Genomic DNA, 25,547 nt, shown 5'->3' with positions numbered 1-25,547 from the left:
GATAGTCTTGACTTATCAGATTACAGTACAAGATAGTCTGAACTGCATAGAACACAGTACTAAATAGTCTATACTGCTTAGGTCATGGTACAAGATAGTTTGGACTGATCAGATCACAGTACTAAATAGTCTATACTGCTTAGGTCATAGTACAAGATAGTCTGGACTGATCAGATCACAGCAAAGCTGTACTGATGTCATCTTTTGCCGATTATGCCGATACCGCGTATAGCCGATTATTAAAATTGCAATACCGATTATGAGACCGATTATTTCAAGAGACCGCCTGTTCTACAGTTAGTGAAAGCACTAGCATTCGATTAACAAGTAAACCATGCTCTATTTTTGTTATAACTAACAATGCCTAAAATGGGTGTGGATTTATGTTAACAGTTCAGAAGTGGTCTCAAGCTACCATACACAGGGATCGTCCTGGGCTTCGCCAATGACGCAAATTGCGATTTTTTCTCCTTATTGGCGACAAAAATATCCCATCTGGTGATTTTTTTGGCGACAGACTTTTTGGTTATTTAATTTGTACATACAATCATGGATTTTGACTGGATAAATTAAAAGGGAGAATGAAAGGAAGCCACAAACTTGACTAAGCAATGCATTGGAATCAATCTGTTACACAAACGATCCTTTATTCGTATTGACAACCCCATCTTTAGAGTGCATTGTTACATCATAATCTGCTTATGCTGACATCTGGGCTGAGTACTGTATAATGTGATACAGTCAATCATGCTACCGAACTATACCTACAACTGACCGACTTCTGAAGACGCGAATAGAACAGATACAATTAATTGAATGGCTAATCCTTCTGTTGTTGTTTTTTTTTTTACATATACCAATACAATAGTTTTGCTGAACCTTCATAGAAAACTGATAACCTTTGAAGTACCGACTGTTGCGTATAAATACAAAGCAAATGAAAAAAATCTCAATCACAATTATATCTGTCGCCAGTGCAGCATTTTACTCATTGATCTTTTCCTTTTGCCATCAATCCGTGTTATGGCTGCAGAGACTTAAACTCCGCAACAAGAAATAGCAAGAAAAAAACAGTTTTGCATAATTAATAATAATTATTTATTTCTCAAAATACAGGAGTGAAAGAATCCCTAAATTGGGTGTGAATTTATGCTTATATATACGGTCCAGTATTGCCAGGTGTTGACTCATGTAAGTTTCATTCGTGGGAATGGAGATCCTAGTTTGCTTGTCGTGAAAATTTATACAGCATTCAGTGATCATTCTTGGGATTTAGGAAGCAATTCACTTCAAACTTTGTGAAGCTAGCCATAAGGGGGAGAGGGGGAGCTGCCAAGAGACTACTGGTGTCACCTGTCAGCACTGTAGACTGTGAACGTGGATTCAGTAAGATGAACCTCATAAAAACTGACATCAGAAATAAACTCTGCATTTCATCTCTCGAGAATTTAATGAGAATCAGCATGTACAGATGTGAAAAATTAGACTTTGAAACTGCATTCAACAAGTTGGCAGCCCTAAAATTGCGACGGATCTTCATATAACACTTTGTAACATTTTGTTAATGCTTATTGTAATTAGAGTATTAACTAACCCATCTTTTGTAATTTTCATTGCCTGTTACATTAATAGACTAAATTAACACTTCAAAAAATGTACACTACTTGTTCTGGCGACACTTTTTGAAAATTGGCGACAAAATATTGAGGTTGGCGATTTTTTTGGCGACAGCTTTTTAAAAGCCAGGACCATCCCTGCATACATGTGGTAACTATTTCCCACATTTTATATCCCCCCTTATTTCTTATTGTTAACTCATATATGCAAATAAAACTCTTTACTAAATAACATATTTATGCCAAATAATTTTTGGGGCCACATATGCTCTGTGATATGTTTCTTCATTCCTTTTTAATGATGGTAATCAATGCTTATATATACGGTACAGTAATGCCAGGTCAGGTTGACTCGTGTAAGTTTCATTAATGGCAGAGGAGATCATAATTTGCTTGTCGAGATAAAATCTACAGCATTCAGTGATAATTCCTGGGATTTAGGAACCATTTCACTAACAAGCAAAGCATGTAAAGCATGGCAAAAATAAATTTTTGAACTCCTGGTTAATGGAGATGTACTTTGTGAAGCTAGCCATAAAAAGGTTGGGGGGGGGGGACATTTAATTCCTGAATGCGTGAAATGGACGGTCGCATTATACATCACTTATCTTACATTGCAAAGTATGATCATAGGGTTTTAGTATTAGAATGTCATTATCTAAATAAAGTTTCTTACAAAACTATGATTTGGAAAATGATATAGATTTGCTTAATACCTGATGTTTCTATTAAAAAAAGAGAGACTGTAGGAAAGTAGATATTTTACATTTGATAATGCATTTATTTCAGGTGACAACAGTTAGACCTATGTACTAACAGTGATGCGCAATGTAAAGACCATGGAAGTAGTGCAAAACAGTCATGTAATGATTTATTTTGTAATATTATGGCTGTATTGCTTGTTGTCAATAAAGTAATAACTATCCCATCTTTTTCAATTTTCATTGCCTATTACATTAATAGTCTTGGAAAAATATTCACTACTTATTCTGGCAACATTTTTTGAAACATGGCAATAAAATATTGAGATTGGTGATTTTTTTGGCGTCAACTTTTTAAAAGCTGGACCATCTCTGTAATGTGTATGCTGGAAGTTCAACAGCCACACAAGGCCTCATTGGCTGGTTGGCTGCTGTCATTGGGATGAGTGCATGCATGGTACTGATAATCTGTTGTGAGCAGACAATCAGCGGTAGTTTACTGCAGGTGTGTTAAAAAGTATTTACTTTTAAGAATATACTTTCTTTCAATTAACCCCCAAATCAAATGTTTATTCCCTAATTTCCACTATTTAATTCTGATTGAAGCCATGTCAAGATGAATGTTACAAGTGAATTTATATTTTGGAAATTTGTTTACATTGGCACCAATTATTTCTGCCAATACCAATTATACCGATTGTTCCAATAATCAACCCGATTATAAGTATGGCCGATTAATCGGTACAGCTTTAGATTACAGTGCAAGATAGTCTGTGGAGCTAAGGTCAGATAATCATCTTTCGTCTTCATTCCCTCTGGAATATAGGGCCTTCACTGCAACTTTCCATTTGTCATGATCTTAGGTTATTTGTTTTGCCTCCCTCATCTTAAGTTTGTGTCCAGTTTTCTTTGCCAAACTATGAGTGGTCTTCCGCTTCTATGTTTTGACTTGAGGGCTCTAATCCAGTTTATGGTGAATGATGTTTGGTTAATGTCTACACTAGGTATGCCCAATTCATCTCCACTTGTATTCTTTAATGGTGTTTGGTATGAGTTTAGTAAACTTCTCAGCCATAAATCCTGTTTTAGGGATTTGGTCTGGTCATCTGATGTGAAGGATTTGCTAGAGACAAGTATTGATGATGACATGCATCTTATGTTCCAAGTTCTTTGTGTGTCGCATTGTCTCTGTCAAATACAACATCATTGATTTGACAGTGCAGTTAAACAGTGTAAGCTTTGTATTCAGGTGGATGTTATCATTCCTCCGGACTGGACTGAGAGTGGTAAAGGCATCGCATGCCTTGGTAATCATGTTCTTCCTGACTTGTTCATCATAATGCTGTGATGGTTTGTGAACTTGTGGACATTCACAATGGCTTTTGTCACTAAGGGAATATGTGCATTTTGGTTTGTATTGACTTGCATGCATTTTGTATTATTGGTATTGATCTCTAGGCCTGTAGTTTGGGTTAAGCTGTGTAAGCTTTCTGTTTTTAATTGCACATGCCAGAGTGTGTGACTGCAGTCTAATGTGATCTGCAAAGTCCAAATCTTCCAGTTTTTTTGTCAGGGTCTGCTGTATTTCTTTTAAAGAATTATGACATTTTTACTGTGATATTTTATAATAATGTACTACATATCTACATTTATTTCGATGGATTTTTCTACCTGAAGTTTGTATTCAGTTAATCATTTTTGTATTATTCAAACTTTATCTTTGCTTGACACCATATAGCCTCTGTTGGGCTGAGATGTTATTCAGTCATCTATACATACATACATACATACATACATACATAGAACGCTGGGGTTCTTTATAATTCACTGAATACTTGGCATCACTACATAGTCATTGGAATACTGGTCTACATTAATTGCTGGAATACTGGTCATCACTACATTAATCACAATTACTGGCCTGCATTAATTGTTGGAATACTGGACATCTCTACATTAATCACAAGTACTGGCCTGCAATAATTGTTGGAATACTGGTCATCACTACATTAATCACAAGTACTGGCCTGCATTAATTGTTGGAATACTGGACATCTCTACATTAATCACAAGTACTGACCTACATTAGTTGTTGGAATACTGGTCATCACTACATTAATCACAAGTACAGGCCTGCATTAATTGTTGGAATACTGGTCATCACTACATTAATCACAAGTACTGGCCTGCATTAATTGTTGGAATACTGGACATCTCTACATTAATCACAAGTACTGGCCTGCATTAATTGTTGGAATACTGGTCATCACTACATTAATCGCAAGTACTGGCCTGCATTAATTGCTGGAATACTGGACATATCTACATTAATCACAAGCACTGACCTACGTTAGTTGTTGGAATACTTGGCATATCTACATTAGTCATTGGAATATTAGGTATAGATTCATTTGTCACTGGAATACTGGTTATCACTGCATTAATCACTGGAATTCTGGGCTTCTCTACAAAAGATACTGTATAATGGCCTTCATTTGTTGTTGGAATACTGGGCATCACTACATTAGTCATTGGGAAACGTAGTACAACTAAATTTGTCAGTTGAAAACCAGGCATTACTCCAGTCACATGCTCAATCCCAGGGTGAAAATTCTTTTGTCTGTTAATTTGAATCGTAAACATTTGCAAAAGTGAACAAAACATTTGGGCTAACAACTCTTGAATTTTCAATATTTCCACTGGAAAATTTAAAGGACATCAGGTAAAAATAATAATGATAACAATAATAATAATAATAATAATACTTTATTTATAGAGGATGACACATTAATCAAGGACTGTTCTCCCTTGAGGCCCTCTTAAGGAGAGTATAACAATGCATTATATAAAAGATAGCAATAATAACTGTTTATTTCAACATATTTAGTATTAAAATACTAAATTCCATTATCTATTAGAAACAAATATATGCTCATGATATCTCTTCTTAAATACTGTAATATTTTCTTGTAAGTTTCTTGTATATTTATATATATCTTTAGTTTCTAATATATTTGCAGGGTCTTTTGTTACATCCTTTGCCAAACTCCGTATACAAGTACCACAAAGAACACAACATCAAGGGTAAAATCTTACTTTTTGACTTCAACCATCCAGAGAATGATCCATTTACCCTGAAGATAAGCAAAGGGTTTGATCAAGATACATTTCATCCACATGGCATCAGTATTTTAGAAGACCAGCAGTCAGGTATTGTACATTTCATCCACATGGCATCAGGTATTGTACATTTTATCCACATGGCATCAGCATTTTAGAAGACAAGCAGTCATGTATTGTACATTTATCCACATGGCATCAGCATTTTAGAAGACAAGCAGTCAGTTATTATACATTTCATCCACATGGCATCAGCATTTTAGAAGACCAGCAGTCGGGTACTGTACATTTCATTCACCTGGCATCAGCATTTTAGAAGACCAGCAGTCGGGTACTGTACATTTCATCCACCTGGCATCCGCATTTTAGAAGACCATCAGTCAGGTATTGCACATGATTTTATGAGATATATTAGTGAGTGAAACTAGAGCAGGATTGAAGATAATGTATATAATTATGTAAAGCAGAGAATGTAAAACTAAATCTGGAATGTTGAAATCTGGCATTGAATGTGCCTGTAGTCTCTGTCATCTTATTTGTTGTGCTCATTATGAAAATGAATGAAAAAGAGCAAGTGTTTGTAGCATTCAGCATGGACTATTTTCTCTGTATGGGACTTGTTCACCATTAACAGTCTCTAGTAGCATATTTACAGCATTAAGCTATTTACAGAATATATATACAAATTCAAACTTACACCAACACCAGAGGTGTTGTCTCTACGATCAACAGATTTATACTGATAACTTTAAATTTTGTGCACACCTCCCACCAATCAACCAAATGAGAGTGCCAAATAGCACCCACCACGTTGCTGACATGGTGGGAATATGTACTTGAATTTTCAGTTATAATTACATTTTTCTGTTGAAGTTTGAGCTCTGGAGAGCCCCAATTATTATAATGTTGTTTTTGTTGTTGTAGGGTTTAACGCCATTTTTCATTTCAAGATATGCTATACATGGCGGCCAGTATTAATGGTGGAGGTAGAGCCTGGAAAACCCCTCGGAAAGAACCACCGACTCACAAGAAGCTACTGGCAAGCTTTCTCACATAACCACAGTAGCTGAATCCGAGACTCGAACCGATGCAGACAGAGGTGAGATGGCAGTGATCCGTAATGGTGAGCGCTTTAGACCACTCTGCCACTCGGGGCCCCAATTAATATAATATAATTTATCACAAACCATCAGCAAATTTGTCAGTCTTGGGATTGTGGAATGCTAATTTCCACAAGTTGAGATTGAAAATCTGCTGCGTTAGATCTTCTCTACTATCATATGTTTCAGAAATTATTATAAAGTCAACATGTACCTGGAAATCCAAAAATAGCTCACCTAAGGGACATGGCTTATTTTTATCCTTGTCTGTTTTTTTTCTCGTTTCCCTGACAAAGTCCAGGGGGTGTGTGTCAAGGAACCTGACAGAGTTAGAAAAACAATGATGTTTTTTTATATTAAAAAACACAACCAAAATTTTTAAATTTATAAGTGGAAGTCATCATAAAATACAAATGAGGTTATTCTTTAATCTCTCCAGACATGGAGGAAGCTTTACTTAACAGAGTTGTTTCCCTTCATTGAATTTCAAGAGTGTTTTCTTGTTCTACTTCAGGAGTGAGATACTTAAATATTATTCTTTGTTTGTATTTCTTTGAAAATGTTGATCTGGCTAGTTTATCTGTGACACGTTATACCGACGCTGGAAATATACAGAAATATTTGGCAACTGCATGTATTGATTGAAATTCTATTTCTTTCCATGTCTCTGTATTTTACAGACGTAACTGGTCTTGGAGATTTATCATATTTCCAAGTACCCCCCAGTATCCAATTCTGACTCTATAATAACCTGAAGGTTACTCAAAGAATTATCAAGTTCGTGTCTGTTGATGAGATCAATCACAAGACCTGTTTCAATTAGACCATTAAAACACTCATAAGCAAATCTATGTGAGTGATAACTTTTTCCCCAACACTGAACATGAGATAACCAGCATTAGTGACAAAACCAACTGGTTTTTTTGTTGTTGACAGTTTCTAATTACACCAGCATGAGATGCCTCATAATTCTTGATGATGGTGATTCTTCATGGATTCATCAGTGTTATTTCCTTTTTCCATTTATATAGTATATATTATTTATTTCCTTTTTCCATTTATATAGTATATATTATTTGTCTAAATTATTATTTTATTACTAGAAAAATATGTGGGATGCTAAAATCTTGCGAGATAGTCTCCAATGTTTTTTTTGTAGGAGATTCAATGTTGATGTCGTTGGCGTTGATGTCATTATTTTCTTTATCATATTACCATTTCAGTGTGATTCCACATGGATTTATCACAATAAATTTACATGATCGTTGGTCGTAATATCGCATTGGTCTTGATAAAAGTTTGGGTTGAAAGACCTGTCACATTTTTTGCACAAACAGGGTGATGACCAACAAGTCGGTAAATGAATATGCATAAACACTTTAACACGAGAAACAATAATAAAAATATATTAACCCTGTAGAGGCCTCAGTGATGCTTGTATTTTCATTTTCGTAGGAAGGTTTATTTTTATGAATGGACACTCCTAAAAATAGTCTGTTTACCTTCCCTTCTGCTACTCAAAACCCAAGACTGTATTATTTGTATGTACAATTTTTAACAGCCAAAAATGTTGTCACCAAAAAAGATTGCCAGATGGTATATTTTGTTGACAGTAATTTGCGCCATTGGTGGAGCTAGGCATGATCCCTGCCTCTTATCTATCCTCCTAATGTATTATGATTGGATAACTTATTTGAAGAAGATGCCAATTTTTCCTTGTAAAATATGTTTCTTCGAAAATACTTACCCAATCATAATATACATACACCCTCCATGCCTCCCTGCAGTTACATCCATAGGGAGTGTACCCTCCGCTCCAGTAATAACTTGGATATTCTTACGCTGTACTGCCAAGTCTTGTATGTGAGGGGAGATCACTCTCCCAACTGCCAAATAGGTCAGCAGACAACTTTTAGCTCCCTTTAGCTCAAAGTAGTGTCTGGGAGGGCTGGATTTGTGAGGTAGTGGTAGTTCTTCTAAGTTATTAAGATTTGGTAAGTATTTTTGAAGAAACTTATTTTATTAGGAGAAATTGGGTTTTGCAGTAACATTTTTGCCAGTTAGATACGAGGAGGGGGACCTACATTATTACATTTATGTAATAAGATACCTGATTCTCTATAACACTTAAAGATGCATGAAATGAGAGAAAATGAAGATGAAGTTGAAATAAATTTGAAGATTATACAACGGTCAAATTTTTTAACTGGAAATAAAATATATCTTAATAGTTTAAAGAAGCAAAACATGTATTGTTAGAATAAGTTAAACTTAGTTCATGAGCTCTGTTAGAACATTTAGAAAAATTGAATAACCATGTCTGTTGCACATTCCATGAAATAATAATAATAATTTTTTTTCAGGACAAGTCATCCTATTTGTTGTGAATCATCTTCCAGGATTTGATGCCATTGAGAAATTTGAGTTTGTACCTGAGGAGAATCTTCTGCAGCATATTCAGACCTACGTAGATCCAGCCATTTATTTGTGAGTAACTTTTTTACTTACCTAGATCCAGCCATTGATTTGTATGTACCTTTTTGTATCTACATATCACTTCCATAATTCATGCAATCGGGACAGGTTCCTGATATTTTCTGCATCTTTAAAATGATATTACTCCAGCAAGGTGAGAACATTTATCAAATAGATCCCAGTAATCAAGCTAATCAGAGTTAGTCTTGGACACTAAGATGTTTTGTGTTTCTCAAAAGATACTTGTGATACTTTTCATAGTATCAGGTTGTGAGAATGGTACCTAATATATTCCGTCTTCATTTTTATTAGAAACATACATCTTAGTTTGAAACACAGGCAAGGTATTGTCCTTTGATTCAAACTATGAGAAGGAAAAACCATTAGTACTTCAGGTCTCAAGTTTTGTCAGAATTTGCTCTCAAAGGATTAGTCTGGGGATATTCCCAGAATTGTGTGAAATATCACAGATACTTGTAGTGGCTTCTTCATAATCGATGAGCTCCACAATGCTATAGAGGTAATTTCATGCCCCACACTCCTGGAGAGGTAATTTCATGCCCCACACTCCTGGAAAGGTAATTTCATGCCCTACACTGCTGGAGAGGTAATTTCATGCCTCACAATGCTGGAGAGGTAATTTCATGCCTCACAATGCTGGAGAGGTAATTTCATGACCCCACACTCCTGGAGAGGTAATTTCATGCCCTACTCTGCTGGAGAGGTAATTTCATGCCTCACAATGCTGGAGAGGTAATTTCATGCCTCACAATGCTATAGAGGTAATTTCATGCCCCACACTCCTGGAAAGATAATTTCATGCCCCACACTCCTGGAGAGGTAATTTCATGCCCTACACTGCTGGAGAGGTAATTTCATGCCTCACAATGCTGGAGAGGTAATTTCATGCCTCACAATGCTGGAGAGGTAATTTCATGCCCCACAATGCTGGAGAGGTAATTTCATGACCCCAAAGTACTGGAGAGATAATGTCATGACCCCACAATGCTGGTACGTTTATGTTGTGCCCAGCAATGCTGGAGAGGCCATGCCATTGGTGTCAACCCCTTGAGTGAAAACCTGTATGCAAGACTACTAAAAACCTTACAAAGACCAAATATCCTTTCATGAAAAAATGTATTCATACAGTATAAAAGATCAACAGTTTTAAAACAACAAATGCTATACACAAAGTATCATCTTCCTGCTTTGGCTGAGCAAGTAAGCTTTTGATGGATGCTTCATTTTCATTTCACAATTTCTTTTATCCAGTTTTGTCCTGAAGTGTTGCTCCAGATCATATGTGCCTGATGCCACCACTTTAATGTCTTTACTGCATATTTTACTAAAAGCATGTGAAGATCCTAACTTGGATACATCTACAGTGCCATGGAAGACTTTAATCCAATCAACCTGAAACTTGCTATGACCTCAGTCAGTGTCTTCAAGCTTGCATTTCTTTGAGTTAGGCCCAGCCATTTGATGGATGTAATATTTCAACTAGATGAAAGAAATGAAAAAAGAAATAATTAAAAAATTTAGATTTGACATGTGATAGAGGAAGATCTCCCAATTAAAAATGTGTTGCAAATTTATTTTTTTCCCATGAACCTGAAGATATTACGCTAAGACTATCCAAAAATTTAAATCTGAAAATAAAAAATTGACAAAGTAGCAGTCCAGAAGTTTACACCTCGTAAGCTGTTAAACATTCCTTTTAAAATTGTAGTTTTTGAATAGTTGTGAATTTGCTATATGTTGTGCCGATTTTGGTAAAAAAGCTTGATATAAACTGGCAGTGTTGCATATGTTTGAGCCACAAGAGTGACGTCACTCAAGTGTCTGTACTGCTTCAGTCATTATGGCAATTCATCTTCCAGTTTGCATTACGTATCTGACAAACTTCATTCAAAACTATGACAGCATGACAAAATACCAGTGCTAAATTCAACAAACTATTTATTTTTAATTAGCATATTGTTAAAATATTTAATAAATCAACTTTATCTCCACACAGAAAAGTTGGACGAATTATGGTTACACCAACACGACTGTCACACCATGTAAAGTATGAATTGATGTAAACTTTATGCATTTGATAGTAATAAGCATAAATAATAAAATAATAATGTATAAAATAAGAAAACATTCTTACTACACAGTTAATTAGTCAGTATTAGAAATCCAAGTGAGCGTCAAATTTTAGAACGACAAACAACAACATCTTCACACACAGGAGTTGAACTATGAAATGCAACTCATTTAGTTATCAAACGGAAAGCACGGTGTTGAGTATGATTTGATTGGTTGTTTCGGGGCACCCTGATATCCTTGAATTCTTGTTCTAAAATAAATTATGTCCAGAGTCCCAGTTGCACACAAAATGAAAAGAAAAAAATGTAAAAAATAAATTTGTACAAAACATCTGTACAAAACAGTTGTATGGCCGTACACTGATGAAAATGGAAACCAAAAGTACAAATTATGGGTTAACCATACAATATGCCATGCCCAACAATGCTGGAGAGGTTTTGCCATACCCTGCAATGCCAGAAAGGTTATGCCATGCCCCACTATGCTGGAGAAGTTATGCCATGCCCAACAATGCTGGAGAAATTTGTCATGCACTCAGTGCTAGAGAGATTTGTCATGCGCTCAGTGCTAGAGAGATTTGTCATGCGCTCAGCGCTAGAGAGGTTTGTCATGCTCTCAACACTAGAGAGATTTGTCATGCTCTCAGCGCTAGAGAGATTTGTCATGCTCTCAGCGCTAGAGAGATTTGTCATGTGCTCAGCGCTAGAGAGATTTGTCATGCTCTCAGCACTAGAGAGATTTGTCATGCTCTCAGCGCTAGAGAGATTTGTCATACTTTTTGCGTCATAGTTATCACTGGCATCAGCTAAATAAACTTATTTGATGTGTACCTTACATTTCACTGTCATTTCTTACTTACCATAAAATTGATGTATGTTGTATCCTTATAAGTGTACTTTACAATTTTATATTTCTTGTTTTTGTAACCATGACCAACATCACCAATGACATTGTTTTCATATCACAACCACCATTATCTCTATTATCATCATCACAAAAATTGTAAAGTCTGTTGTGTCTAATTTCATCATTCAGTCCAGTGTTGTTTGCTGTATCAAACACAAAAAAAATAAGAGAGAGAGTAGAGAGGGTTTTTTAATGTATAAAGAGAGGAATTTATGTGTCTGTATTTTTTTTGACAGTGCCAATGATGTGCTTGCCACAGGAGAGAATTCCTTCTATTTTACAAACTATGGCTATTTCCGAGGATACTGGAGCCATTTGATGGAAATGTTATTGGCTCTACCATTTGGAAATATTATGTATTTTGATGGAAATGATTACAAACTTGCATCAGATGGACTTTTGTTGCCAAATGGATTAGCCTTGTCCCAGGATGGAAAGTAAGGAAATATGTTGTTTATATTGCTATATTTGATCATTGTTTTTAAAAAATGGCAACTTTTTATGAGGTATGAGTTTCAGAAAATTGCATGATCTTAAATTAAAAAATTTCCCTTGTGTTTTGTTTGTAACTTGTAGCCTAACAATTTGAATTTTATGGAACACCACATAGTGAATTGTTTGAATTTTGGTTTCATATTCTTTAACTTTCTGAAAATGAACTTGGGCTAAAGATAAACATTTTTAAGCACAATTAACTACAATTAAAAAATGTTTTTCTGTTACTATAATTTAAAAAATCTGTCATTTGGTAACTAAAATAAAAAATTCATCATTCTCTAACTATAATTGATCTTTTGGGAAGACAAATGATCTGTCTACTTGTTGGCATGTTTATTTAAAACTTTTATGTTGTTCTTTTATTAAAACTTTCCAAGTGCTTCAAAGAGGACTCCTTTAAGTATATTGTGAAGTTGTTGCAAGAATTTGATGAACACATATTTGCTCTTGTATTTGTTCATTCCTTCATTACAGCTCACATATCTTGGATCCTATTTCACCTACATTCATGAGGATTGACATGTGGATGCGTGTCAGAAAGCATAACTAGGTCACATCAAATTTTGGTCAATAACCAATTTTCACGTTTGAGTGGCTTTTGTATTTTTAGGTATCAACAGTGACTGCTCTGTACATGCAGATTAGACTTGCTTCATCAGGAAAGCATTGTTTGAATAAAGGAATAGCACATGAATTGATGTTTACACATTGATATCAGTTAAATTTTACAGCTTACTTGAATTAGGTTACAAGTACAAAATTAGGCATTTGCATTGTACCATTCTTAAATGACATTGTTTTTATCCAGTATGGCCACCATGGCAGCCATCTTAATTTTTTGTATGACTACAACTCTGAATGGATGGTCATACAGACATGAGGTATTCACTGTAAGACTTCTTATTGTCTATAGTTGGTCCTGAATGAATATGGTGCAGGTCTGATTTCCCAATATTGCTGTCACAGTATTTTGCAGACACAAACCTAATTGTTAACAAAATTCAGTTGACATATATTTGGTCATTACAGATTTGGATTTTAAAAAAAAGTTTTTGGCCAGACCAAGATCAAACAAATGGATATAAAATAAGATAATAAGATAATATAACTTGGGTGCAATTTCTTTTACCCAATTTTAGCAAATAACTTTGCAAAAATGCTTCTTGAAACCCAATGAAACATCCAAACAGTTTTGAAGTAGTTGATATTTACTGGTCATTGCCTATCGTAAACCAAGTGAAATGGAAATCGAAAAGTTCAGATTTCATTGATCTCATAACAAAAAATTGGTTCCCCGACCACTGTTTTCAAACTTATGATAAAATTGAGCCTGCAGAAATTACAGGTGTCATGCTGTAATCATTGATATTTTGGCAGTTAGTATTTTATTGTTGTTGTTCTGTTGTTTTAAATTTTGGGGAGGATGTTTGCTACATTTTGTGAAAACTACAAGATATATTGCAGTCCTAGAGAAGGTAATTTGGCACAGTGGCATAGGTAGGTCAATTAGTACCGAGCAGTTGGAGTAAAGTACCTTGCCGAGGAACACTTCATGGTAATCAACACAAGCAAACTGGATGGTAGAATTCAAACCTGCATCTGTTTGGTCATGAGCCCAGCAAGTTGACCACTGAGCCACTGTCACTCTTTCCTAGACAAAGTAAACAGAAACGTAGAATTTAGTAAGCTATTTTAGTAAATTCTTGTTCTGTGTTGACAGAAGTACATTTAATTAACTTGTATATGTATATAGTCAGATCTCTGTTGATTTGTAGGCAAAAGATGACATGTTCTTTCAAGGATTAAACAATATTTTAATTTTTCTTGGCAGAACAGTGTATGTTGCAACTTCCTTGACAGAGGACCTAAAAGTCTTCCGGAAGGAGAGTGATAACACCTTGGAATTAGTGCAGGTATGACATTGTAAAAAAAAAAATACCAAACAATTGGATTCCTTGGTAACACCAGTCTTCATACTGAGAAATGAAATTTTATTGATTTTGATTAAACCATATAATTGTATAACAAGTTCAGATCGTGTAGAAATTACTTGTAAAAAAATAAATTAACATTCACTGTAATGATTACATAATGGCAGTTCCAGCAAAATATACTTGGGACCCAGGGAAGGCACTTTTAATGTGGAATAGTCACCCATAGATGCAATTTAGAATTTTGTATTGTTTTATATAAACTCTCTAATCTGAGTACCCTGGCATATGTTTTCAAAAAAGTGCCTTCCCTGAGTACCTTTGTTTGTAACAGCCCTAATAAATTTGCTTTTTTCCTTTTACCCGGTATATGGTAATTGTGTCTTAACAAAGAAATTGTTGCTGATTCTTAGGGCTTGCCTAAAGGTAAGTCCTCAGTATTGTTTTAATCATATACTTAGGAATAGTACAGATTTATCTGAATAGAAGAATATTGACTTTTGTTTTAATATTAATTTTGTGAGATGCTTTCATTATAAACTTAGGGATGCTCCATCACAACATACTTGGGACTGGGGGAAGGCAATTTTGAATTTCGGTAGCCACCCTAAGATGTTTTTAAAGGCTTTCAGAACCCACCAATAGAATTTTTTTAATGTTAAATTCACCCACCTATATATTTTTTGGGGTGGGCTCGGAAGTGAAGATTGTTTGTAACAGTTACCAGGAAATGGGAAATTTTAAAACATTACAACTTTGAATACATTCAAATTCAGTATTGTACACAGTATATACTGGTAAGATTACATGGAGAATTTTTTTATTATAACTTGTATATACTTGTACATGGACATACATTTGAATACATGTTATCATGAAAAACAATTTTAAAAAACCTCAATAAACCAGTTAGTGTAAACATGCATATAATAGCCAGTGAATCATAAAAATTATTTTTGTGTTGAAATGTTGCTTTTCAGTAACCTAACAAGTAATTTAGTCATTTACTTGACGTGTTTATTGGAATGGAGTGAACTTGTTAATAGTCGTGTTTTGTTATTAAACTGAGATTTGTTTTCTTCACACATTTTCAAATGACATTGAGAAAATCAGGTGTGTCAATATGAACTGTACTCAGTTATTTAATAGAAACGTAAATTTATAAATTATTGTATCCAAAGTACAAAATGAAAACATTTTTATTTATGCTTCAATTGCACTGAATCACCTTACTGCAATATAAATTAATGTTATGAATAAGGTATTATTATTTAGTCTTTATTATTTAAATGACTGCCCTTGTTTGCCTGGCTTCAGCTTGTCAGGTGATAAAAATGATGTAATTGAGCTTATTTTCTCAGATGGACCACTCAAATCAAACTCATAACCAATTAACATGGTAACAAAGAAACTTAACAAAGCCTTTCAAATTTGACCATGGAAAATAAACTTTAACCTTCTAACAAAAAACACTATTCAAGGATGTAATAATGTCATTACCATTTGACTATTTTGGGAAATCTGTTTATTTTATGCAACTGTCTTGTGCTGTAGGCAGACCTCCAGAGCCAGTTTTTAATGAATAAACAGTCAGGGATAGAAGCAAATTTGGAACTAAACTACCCTGGCATATATGTTTTAAAAAGTGTGATCCCTGGGTTCTGTGTATGTTTTAACGGAACAGACCTTTGGAAAAGTTTTGAATAGTTGAAATATTTTTAGATCTGACAATAATCTTTTCACTTCAGAGAAAACTACAAGACTTGCTTCTTTGAGCCCATATCAGAATTTGAAACACTTAACCTCATACCCTTAGTAACCTACTAAACATTTTTAATACGATTTTAGGATTTAAGCAGCTTACTGCAATCTTGGCAAGAGTCAATGGTGATACGAGTTCCTATGCCTGGAAAGGACAATGCCAACACTTCTAGCTATTGTCCACATTCACCTTCAAGCCGTTATTGCAAAACCATAGAAGAGATGATAAATGTAACATTACTGAAAGTAAAATATAGTTTTCAGGATGGACTAAAACTAATTTTAATTATGTAATACTTTTGTCACTACTGGATGCTCTCCTCTTACCCTGCTCTATTATACTTCAGTAGCCAAATACCCTTTAAAATAATGAGGAAGCACTATCACACATGGGCTGATGATGTAGGTCAGACTAGGTCAGTGCATATTTTCTAAGAATTTATGGAACATTAGGATAGTGCATCTAGTACAAATGAAGTTTTACCATTACAGAAAGTGTGGCTTAACAACAATGATAGGTAAGTATTGCAAATTTAAATTAATTTACTCCCCATAGCAACTACATATTCATCATTCCTGGCAAACTATGTGGAATGAAATTTCAACAAACTTCAGAACATCAAATTTGTTGTTGAATTGTAGGATCCTTTGTATACAACAAATCTTTGGGATGAGGTGGTATTGTTCCAGTTGCATATGGGACACACATACCTAACTATTGCATAACTTCTGAAAGGTAAACTTGTCAATAGTTCATAACTTGCCAGTGTTCACTGACAGTGGATCACATACTTGGCTGGTGTGTTAACGTCCACCCTTTGGAATATTTAGATTTGAAGTGTTAACTTCCACCCAGTGGAATATTTAGATATGAAATCAATGTGTGTAAACTTCCACCCTGTGGAATATGAAGTCTGCAGTGAAGAAATTTTATAATGCTGTACCACCAAAGAAAATCTTGAACATTTTGAGTGAATGAAGGTTAACTCATAAATTTTGACTTTATTTGGGGATATTACACGTTTTATTTCACAGACTTTACAGAATTTGAACGTCTTTACATATTTTATTTTGTACTTCATGTTTTCATTTTAATTGAGATTTATTTTTTATTAATCTTCCTGTGGATTTTTGTCGAGCTTTTCACGTTTTTTACATTTTTAAATGTTTGATTGGCATCATGTAGCCATTACAATACTGAGGTGTCATTATATATACATGTACATAGAGATAGACACACACACACACACATACACACAGGGAGCTGTCCACTTGAACAAGTTATTGCTATTCTTCATAAAATCTTGAAATCTATTTTATTCCATGGTATAGTTGGTCCTAAACAAAAATGACACTGGCTTGACAACCGATATGGACAACACAGTGGTAATCTTGAATATCCTTTTATCACTAATACTCCTGTCATCGTCCCAAACGAGAAGTCATATTAACATAGGGTTTTCATAAAAAGACTTTGCATTGTGTAATCTTGGTTGTACTTGAAAATGGACCCAATAAGACATCAAATATGGGCTGTCATGGGAGCCATCTTGAAGATTCTATCACTTCTCCTCCAGCATGGATGGTGCTGCTTGGGCAGCTATTTTTGAAATTCTTATAGATATTCTGGAGGAAAGGATGGCCTTATGAACATGAAGTCTTCATTAAAAGACTTCCTATGATGTCTCATTAGTCCTAAAGGAAAATGGTGCCAGTTCAACATCCAATATGACCACTATAGAAACCATCTTTAAAATTTACTGCTGCTGCCTTTCCTGAGAGGAAAGTCATATTAGCGTGTGATTTCGTTGAAACCTTTTATCATGTCTGGTTGGTCCTAAATAAAAACTGTGCCAATGTTACCTCCAGTATGGCTGCCATTGTGGTCATCTTAAAAATCTTTGAACACTACTTCTAGATGGATGGTGAAATCAATATGGGGCTTTCATCAGAAGACTTATGTCGTCTAGTTGGCCCTCAAAGAAAATGGTGCTGGTGTTGCATCCAATATGGCCAACCTAACAACTATTTTGAAAATACCATTTGAAGTTACATCTTAAGGAAAAGTTTAATCATCATAGGATTTTCACTGTAAAAGATCTTATGATATCTTATTTGCCCTCTCTGAAAATGTTGCCAATCTGACCTCACTATTGAAAATGGTACCAATCTTACATCCATTATGGCTGCCTTGATAGCCATCATAAAGATAGACTTATCACTAGTCCTTCTGAATCAATGGGAGTTTCAACAAAGACTTCTAATTTTGTTGTTGTTAAATGAAAATGATGCTGATCTCCCATCCAATATGTCTACCACAATGCAATTGGTCAGTAGTACTAGATATGATTTCAACACAGAGCATTTACAAAGACAAAACTTATCTTGGAACCCTGGAAATTGTTTGGGTCAGTAGACTGTTAGTGCCTTTGAAGGACATTACTCTCCTTGAGGTTTTAGACACACTTCATGGAAACCTTGATGAAAACCTGAGAACATTCCTTGGTAAGTAAGGAGAACTTTGCACTTGCTTCATTTGATTTTTAATTGTTGTTATAGTTTCGTTTTGTTGTTCATTATCAATCCAAGGAGAAATTATCTGTTAATGTTAAGTACAGTCTTAAGACAGTCCAAGAATCCCAAAAGGCAGGGAATCCTTAAACCAAGAGCATCCTCATTTATGGTTCCAGAAAGACAGGAAATCCCTTCACCAAAAGCAGTCTAATCTAGGTTTCCAGAATGACAAGGAATCCCTACAGCAAGAGCAACATAATTTAGGGCCTCAGGCAGTGAATCCTACACCAAAACGAACCAAATCTAGGTCCCAGAAATGCAGGGAATCCTTAAACCAACGACAATCTAATCTAGGGTCCCAAAAGAAAAGGAACCCCTAAACTAACATTTGGGTGAAACGGTTAAAAGTATCCCAGATCAAAATTTGTTTTGGTTTTTTGCAAAACAAATACAAAAACAAAACAAAAATCAACTTGGGACATAGTTTTCTTCTTTTCCATCCATCTGTACATCACACTTTCATGTTTGCTTTTTAATTTCAACTTTAAGTCATTTTAGATAAGGATGACAATTTAAATACCACTATCACCTTTCGAAAGCACATGCTTACAATATTTGGAATTTTTATTTTAAAAATCATGGTTATAACTTACTATATTAAGTTTTCTGTAATAGTTTCCATTAAGTACCTTAACATAAATGAATGCCACTCAATATTAGGTGTGTCTGCAAGGTCAAGAACATGTTTTAAGCATTTATATCTGTTTTTATCACTTGATTACTCAAATACTTTCTGGGATACAGTCATGAAAACTTGGTTACTTTTTGTGTCTGTGCTGCAGCTAGACAGCTCTTGTCACAGTGGTCATATTTCTTTATTGTATGTTTTCAACTTCCTCACAGGTTCTTGACAAAATCATCAAAAATGCTTGTCTTTTCATGCCCCTAGATTGTTTCTTTTTTGGCTTTTTCAACAAGTTCCATTGTACTCTACACTAGATAATCCAACAGTTGAACCAGAGACAGGCAATATCCTGATTGGTGCACACCCAGTTATGTACCAACTTGCTGAAAATTTGCATTTCCCAGAGGTTCCTGCTCCATCACAGGTGATTGTATTCAGCCACTAATGCAAGGCAAAATAGAAACTGTCTGCATCCATCAGTCTGCATATGCTTCCATTCATCTGTCTGTCTATGCCTGTTTCCATCTGTTTGTTCTTGCTGCCATCTGTCTGCCCATGCTTACATATGTTTGCCCATGCTTACATCCATCCGTCTATACATGCTGCTATCCATCTCTCTGTCCATGCTTGCATCCATTTGTTTATACATGCTGCCATACATCTCTCTGTCTGTGCTTTCATCCATCTGTCTATACATTCTGCCATTCACCTGTCTGTCTATGGTTTCATCCATCTGTCTGTACATGTTGCCATCTGTCTGTCCATGCTTCTGTTTGTTTGCACATGCTTCCACCCATCTTGCTGTCGATGCTTCCATCTCTGTACATGCTGCTAGCCATCTGTCTATGCTTCCATCTGTCTGTGTATGCTTCCTTGTGTCTCCATGCTTCTGTCTGTCTATGCTTCCATCCATCTGTCTACGCTTCTATCCATCTGTCTGTGCTTTCATCCATCCATCTGTCTGTCCATGCTTTTGTCCATGTTTATATCCATCTGTCTGTCCATGCATTCATCCATCTATTTGTCTGTCCTTCCATCCGTTCATCTGTCTGTCCAGGCTTCCATCCATCTGTCCACCTTGTGAATGCCTTAGTGTCCACATTTATTATTGGATTTCAACCAAATTTGCTGTAAAGCTTTACGTCAGCAGTAGTTCCAATGCTTTCAGTAACATTTTGTAAATATTTCTTACAGCTATGGGCCGTATGGTCTCTTGATCATAGCATATTTGGTGCACACTCTGTAATCAACCTGTGCACCACCCAGAGATGCAAGACTTATTGCAGTAATGTCCCCAGCCTCCAACGCTAGGGGATATAGAAATGTTCTCGTTCTTGCATGCATCCATCCATATTGTTGATTAGGTTGGAGACATATTTTCTGTAAAGCTGCAGATGAGATTGGTGATTAGCATGCTCTGTACATTTCTTCAGAGTTGATCTAGATTTGCATAGGCAGTGCTGATACACAACATTGTGAAGGCTCTATCATCAGTATTTATCAGATTGGTTGTGAAGCTTCTGCTTCATCTCAACAAGAATTTAAAAAAAAATTGATTAAGGGCATATTTGGCTTATATATTTCAGAGCTATTTTGTTTAGCATAGAAGAGCAGTGTACACAGCAGACCTTCAAACCTACAATTTTTATTTTGGTCTTAGAAACATAAAATAATTGCCTAAAAGCACTGAAGAAAACCGAAGAAAAAACCCCCTTCAAAATGTGAAAAAATATTCTTTGTTCCAAGTTCATGAAATAGTGTATAAAATATTTATTATCATTTTAGGGAAGAGCTCCCGTATGAATTCCAATATAATATGATTGTGGCGTGCTTCCTGAAATTTTAAAAACATGTACGTGTATTTTTCTCATAACAGGAAACTTTTATTTTGTTCAAAGTACGTGAAATAGTGTATAAAAAATGTATTATCCTTTTGGGGAAGAGTTCGCTTATGAATTTTAATATAATATGATTGTGGTGTAGCTTCTGAAATTTAATAACTTCACCAGGTTCTTGAAGTGCTATGCCAAAATAAACGTTATCGGAAATGTTACTTATTACTGATCCATGAGTAAAGTCAGTAAGTCGTCTTTGTGATTGTCTTCAATTAATTCCATATACAATCATTCCTCAAACAATAGCCAACATGTGTTTCTTCTTTAAATGCATACACAACCAAGCAGCAGACAATGCGGTGCTTGATAACAGATTCTCAAAATTTAATAAACATCAAAAAAACGAAAGCTGCCAACATGTTTGCTGGGCTTGGCAGTGTTATTAGATGCAATCAGTTGACCAGTAAATATTGTCCACTTTATTAGCTGGAAATTGAAAGGGTATGAAATCATACCTTCGTTCAGCTAAAAAAATATGTAAAAGTGACTCATTACCATTGCGGGAATACTGCACTTAGTTCTCTGGCTTTACATGTTTATGGTGTTTATGAACTCATTATTAATTTCTTATTTTTTATAAAACTATTTTACCATTATGGAAAAGCAAGTTCACAAACGCAAGTGGTTCTCTGCACTTTGTGCAATGATTAGTATAGTAGTTTTCACACGTTTCTTTCGATATTCACAAAATCTGAAGTAAAAGTTATTTGCATGCTGAAAGCATGTGTTGATTGTTAATTATTCTTGCTGTAGACATTCAAACAAATAGGTATACAATTATTGGAAATTTGCAATGGAGAAATGTACATGGAAACGCATAAGAGAAAATTTAAGAAGTATGAAATTTGTACAGACACCGTTCATAGACCCTGGAACGTAATGAACCGTATACATGCTTCTTCATTCTTAACCTAATTTTGCTGTTGATTTTTTTCCATTGAATTCAGACACGTAATGATCTGTGACAAAATTATTGAATAGTTTAAATATGTATGCAATTTTTGCAATGCAATTACATGTAAAATGGATTAATTGCAAGCCCTGACAGTACGATATCAGACAGCAAGTGAACGGTGTTAATACTCTGTTCATGCTGTATATTAGACATTGAATTCAGACACAATGATCTGGGACAAAATTATTGAATATTGTAAATCTGTGTGCAATTTTCAATGGAATTACATGCATTATAGATGAATTGCATGCCTAGATGGCACGATATTAAACGGTGTTGATACCCTATTCATCATATACCTTAGACATGAATACAGGTATATATGCCAATGAGTTGTTCTTTGAAAAATGTAAAATACTGTAAAACCCCTACTTAACATGACTCCAGTATTAACACAATCCAAATTTTTTTTACCCCAATTATCGCGTTATAGAGGGGTTCCACTGTAGTTTTTGTTAGGCTAGCTTAGGGGTCGAGAAGTCACACAAATTATTGAAACTAAAGACATCCAGTCATTTTATCGTCCTTCATTGGATAGGTCCATATTGTTAATGTTTCATCAAGAGCATTAGTAACTGATTTACTGAAATCTTTGCATAGTTTGAAGTCTGTTTGCTTCAGCCTTTTGTTTGGATTAAGATTCTTTTACCAGAAGTATTTTTTTACCACTCCAGTGACCAAGTGGTCAGATCATCCACCTCAGGTGCTAAAAGTTATGGGTTCAAAACCTGGTTGAGTAACTTGTAACAATAGTACTAGCAGTTACCTCCTCATGGCAATAGACATCACTATAAATTGTCACAGTGCAGACATCATAGTGATAGGATTAAAATTGTTAAAGCCATGTTAAAAAAATGGATGTGGAGGCATTCTGTCCCATCTGCTGGGGTGGTCTAGCCACCCCTGGTCCGTTACCAGTTTCATTACTACAGTAGAACCTGTCTTGAAAGACCACCTCTTTTGCCAAAAAAGTATGATCAATCAAGACAGATGGTCTCTCATAACAGGTCACAATCCTATATAATCAATAAATTTGTGCATTGAGAATGTGGTCTCTAAAGACAGGTGGTCTCACATAGCAGTGGTCTTTCAAGACAGGTTTTACTGTATTTGACTCATCAGCAGGAATAATTCTGGTTGATTCATTTGTTTCAAACATCCATTCAGTCATTATTCTCCTTTATCAATGAAATTAAGTCCACATTCTTTTTATACACAGTATCATATAAACATCACTGTCTAATACTGTAAAATCTGGGACAAAGTCCAAGAATTCATCCTCGTTGTCTGATAAATATCTCAAATCCTCTATTGAAGAAAACAATAGTTTTTTAGTGCCGTTTTCACAATATTTGTTGCCTGTTTTCATCTAGGATATTGTGTTCATTATGTATTGGCTGTTAAATTTGTATGTGTTAACATTTTTTCATCTCCTTGTTTTGGAAATGAGAACAATTAGACTGTTTCTCAGCTCTCTTGCTCCACTGTTTTTGAACAAACAGCCATCACGTGATACTCACCAGTCAACCTGTTTATGCTATGATGGACCCTCATTAAATGCTTTAAATGATCATTCCTTGGCTCAACACACTACATTGTGCTCTAGACTAAATGAACTAGGACTACATTTATCATTATCTAATGCAAACAGAAGCGGAAAAAGAAAAGTTGTTTCAAAGCTGGCCGGTGTAGAACAGGAAGAATTCCAGTTATTTCCCTTATTTCAGCTTAACAATTAAAAAAAATTCGACCATTAATTTAGATAACCTAATTAAAATCCCAATTAATTCTCCAACCTTTGTGTCAAATAATCAAGAGATACCTCTGCATATTAAAATATTCAGTGCCCAATCAGTAGGACCACTGGAAAAGCACACAGAGATAGTTAATTTTATCAACAATCAGAATATTGACATCTTTTTCCTGACAGAAACAGGACTAAAAACATCACGCGATGAGCCCAAGTGTGCAGATCTAACACCCACTGGTTACTCCATCAAGTCATTCCCCTGTAATTCTCATGGAGGTGGAATAGCTGTCATCACAAAGAACTCCGTGATAAAATGTCTTAACCACACCACAACATTCATTTGCGAACACGCATTGTTTGAATTAGTCCAAACCACACTCACATTGGAGCAAAGGTCAGTCCATTTTTTCTGCCTATACACCCTCCTCCTAGTAGAAAAAACAAGCTGGCTGACTATTTCTTTTTGGAGCAGTTTCTGAATCTCCTGGAATATGGAAATTCGATTGGTGGCAACCTGATTATTCATGGAGATTTCAACTTTCACTTTGACTGTCCCGGAAACCCAAACACACCAAAACTCCTAGATTCCATTAATGTTATCAACCTCAAACAGTCAGTTAACCAACCCACCCATAAATGTGGTCACATTTTAGACTGGATTCTTCATAGACCTGATGATAACATTTTACAGTCCTCCCTGGTATCCCATGACCTTGCATCAGATCACCTCTACATTATATGCCATCTTGATGTATCAGTCCCTAATGCTCCACCTTTATTTGTTACTAAGAGAAATCTCCGTATGATAAATAGAACCAAACTAATGCACGTCATCCAAGCTAACCTAACAACTTGCTTACCTCCTACCACAGAACAACTAGATAACTGCCTGCATTCATTGCTTGACAAACATGCCCAAGCTACCAAGTGCAGAGTATAAATTCAAAAGTGTTCTCCATGGTATAGCAGTGTAAGGGACCAGCTTTGCACTGCTAAAAGAGACCGCCGTAAAGCTGAGAGGCTTTGGCTTTCCACCAGACTCACTATTCATAAGCAAATCTATGAAGCCACTAATAAGAGTGTCACAAATATAGTCCATGCAGCGAAATCAGCCCACTATACTACTAAGATAATGGAAAGTTCCAGCTGCAAAGAGCTCTTTGAGACTATTAACACGCTAAAGTCGAGGAACAAATCTACACCACTTCCAACTACCTTCTCTCCAGTCAACCTTCCGGACATGTTTGCAAATTTCTTCCATGACAAAGTACAAACCATTAGTAATAAGCTTGACACCACAATTTCAGTTGACTCGTCATCACCATACAGTTGGGATATAGAATTTGAGCAGCAACCATTAGCAGCATTTGAACCTGTCTCTATGGATTTCATATGTAAAATCCTGATGAAGAGTGCACCAAAGTGATGTGAACTTGATCCGATTCCAACATCATCGCTGCTTGAGTGTTTAGATCCAGTATTGCCTTCACTAACTGATGTTATTAATACCTCTCTTTCATCGACGGAATTACCATTGTAAACCTCT

General features: G+C 35.4%; 1 protein-coding gene across 4 annotated transcripts in view; it reads left to right on the top strand.

Moving 5' to 3' along the window:
• Positions 1-25,547, top strand: part of LOC149789888 (serum paraoxonase/arylesterase 2-like) — a 48,378-nt gene that overhangs the window by 12,202 nt on the left and 10,629 nt on the right. For 2 of the 4 annotated variants that reach the window (XM_089971953.1, XM_089971952.1), the window contains exons 5-9: positions 5,338-5,527; positions 8,901-9,024; positions 12,249-12,449; positions 14,342-14,423; positions 19,691-19,825. In XM_089971953.1, the coding sequence (XP_089828079.1) occupies positions 5,338-5,527; positions 8,901-9,024; positions 12,249-12,449; positions 14,342-14,423; positions 19,691-19,825 (732 nt within the window). Of the gene's footprint in view, positions 1-2,405; positions 2,480-5,337; positions 5,528-8,900; positions 9,025-12,248; positions 12,450-14,341; positions 14,424-19,690; positions 19,826-25,547 lie in introns of all 4 variants that reach the window. The other 2 variants (XM_089971955.1, XM_089971954.1) reach the window with 2 other exon arrangements.

Source organism: Sinohyriopsis cumingii, chromosome 10 (genome assembly GCF_028554795.1).
Source record: "Sinohyriopsis cumingii isolate HCF-2022 chromosome 10, ASM2855479v2, whole genome shotgun sequence".
Classification (NCBI taxonomy): Eukaryota; Metazoa; Mollusca; class Bivalvia; order Unionida; family Unionidae; genus Sinohyriopsis; species Sinohyriopsis cumingii.
The sequence above is the reverse complement of the archived record's forward strand: the minus strand, read 5'-3'. Positions and strand labels throughout refer to the sequence as shown.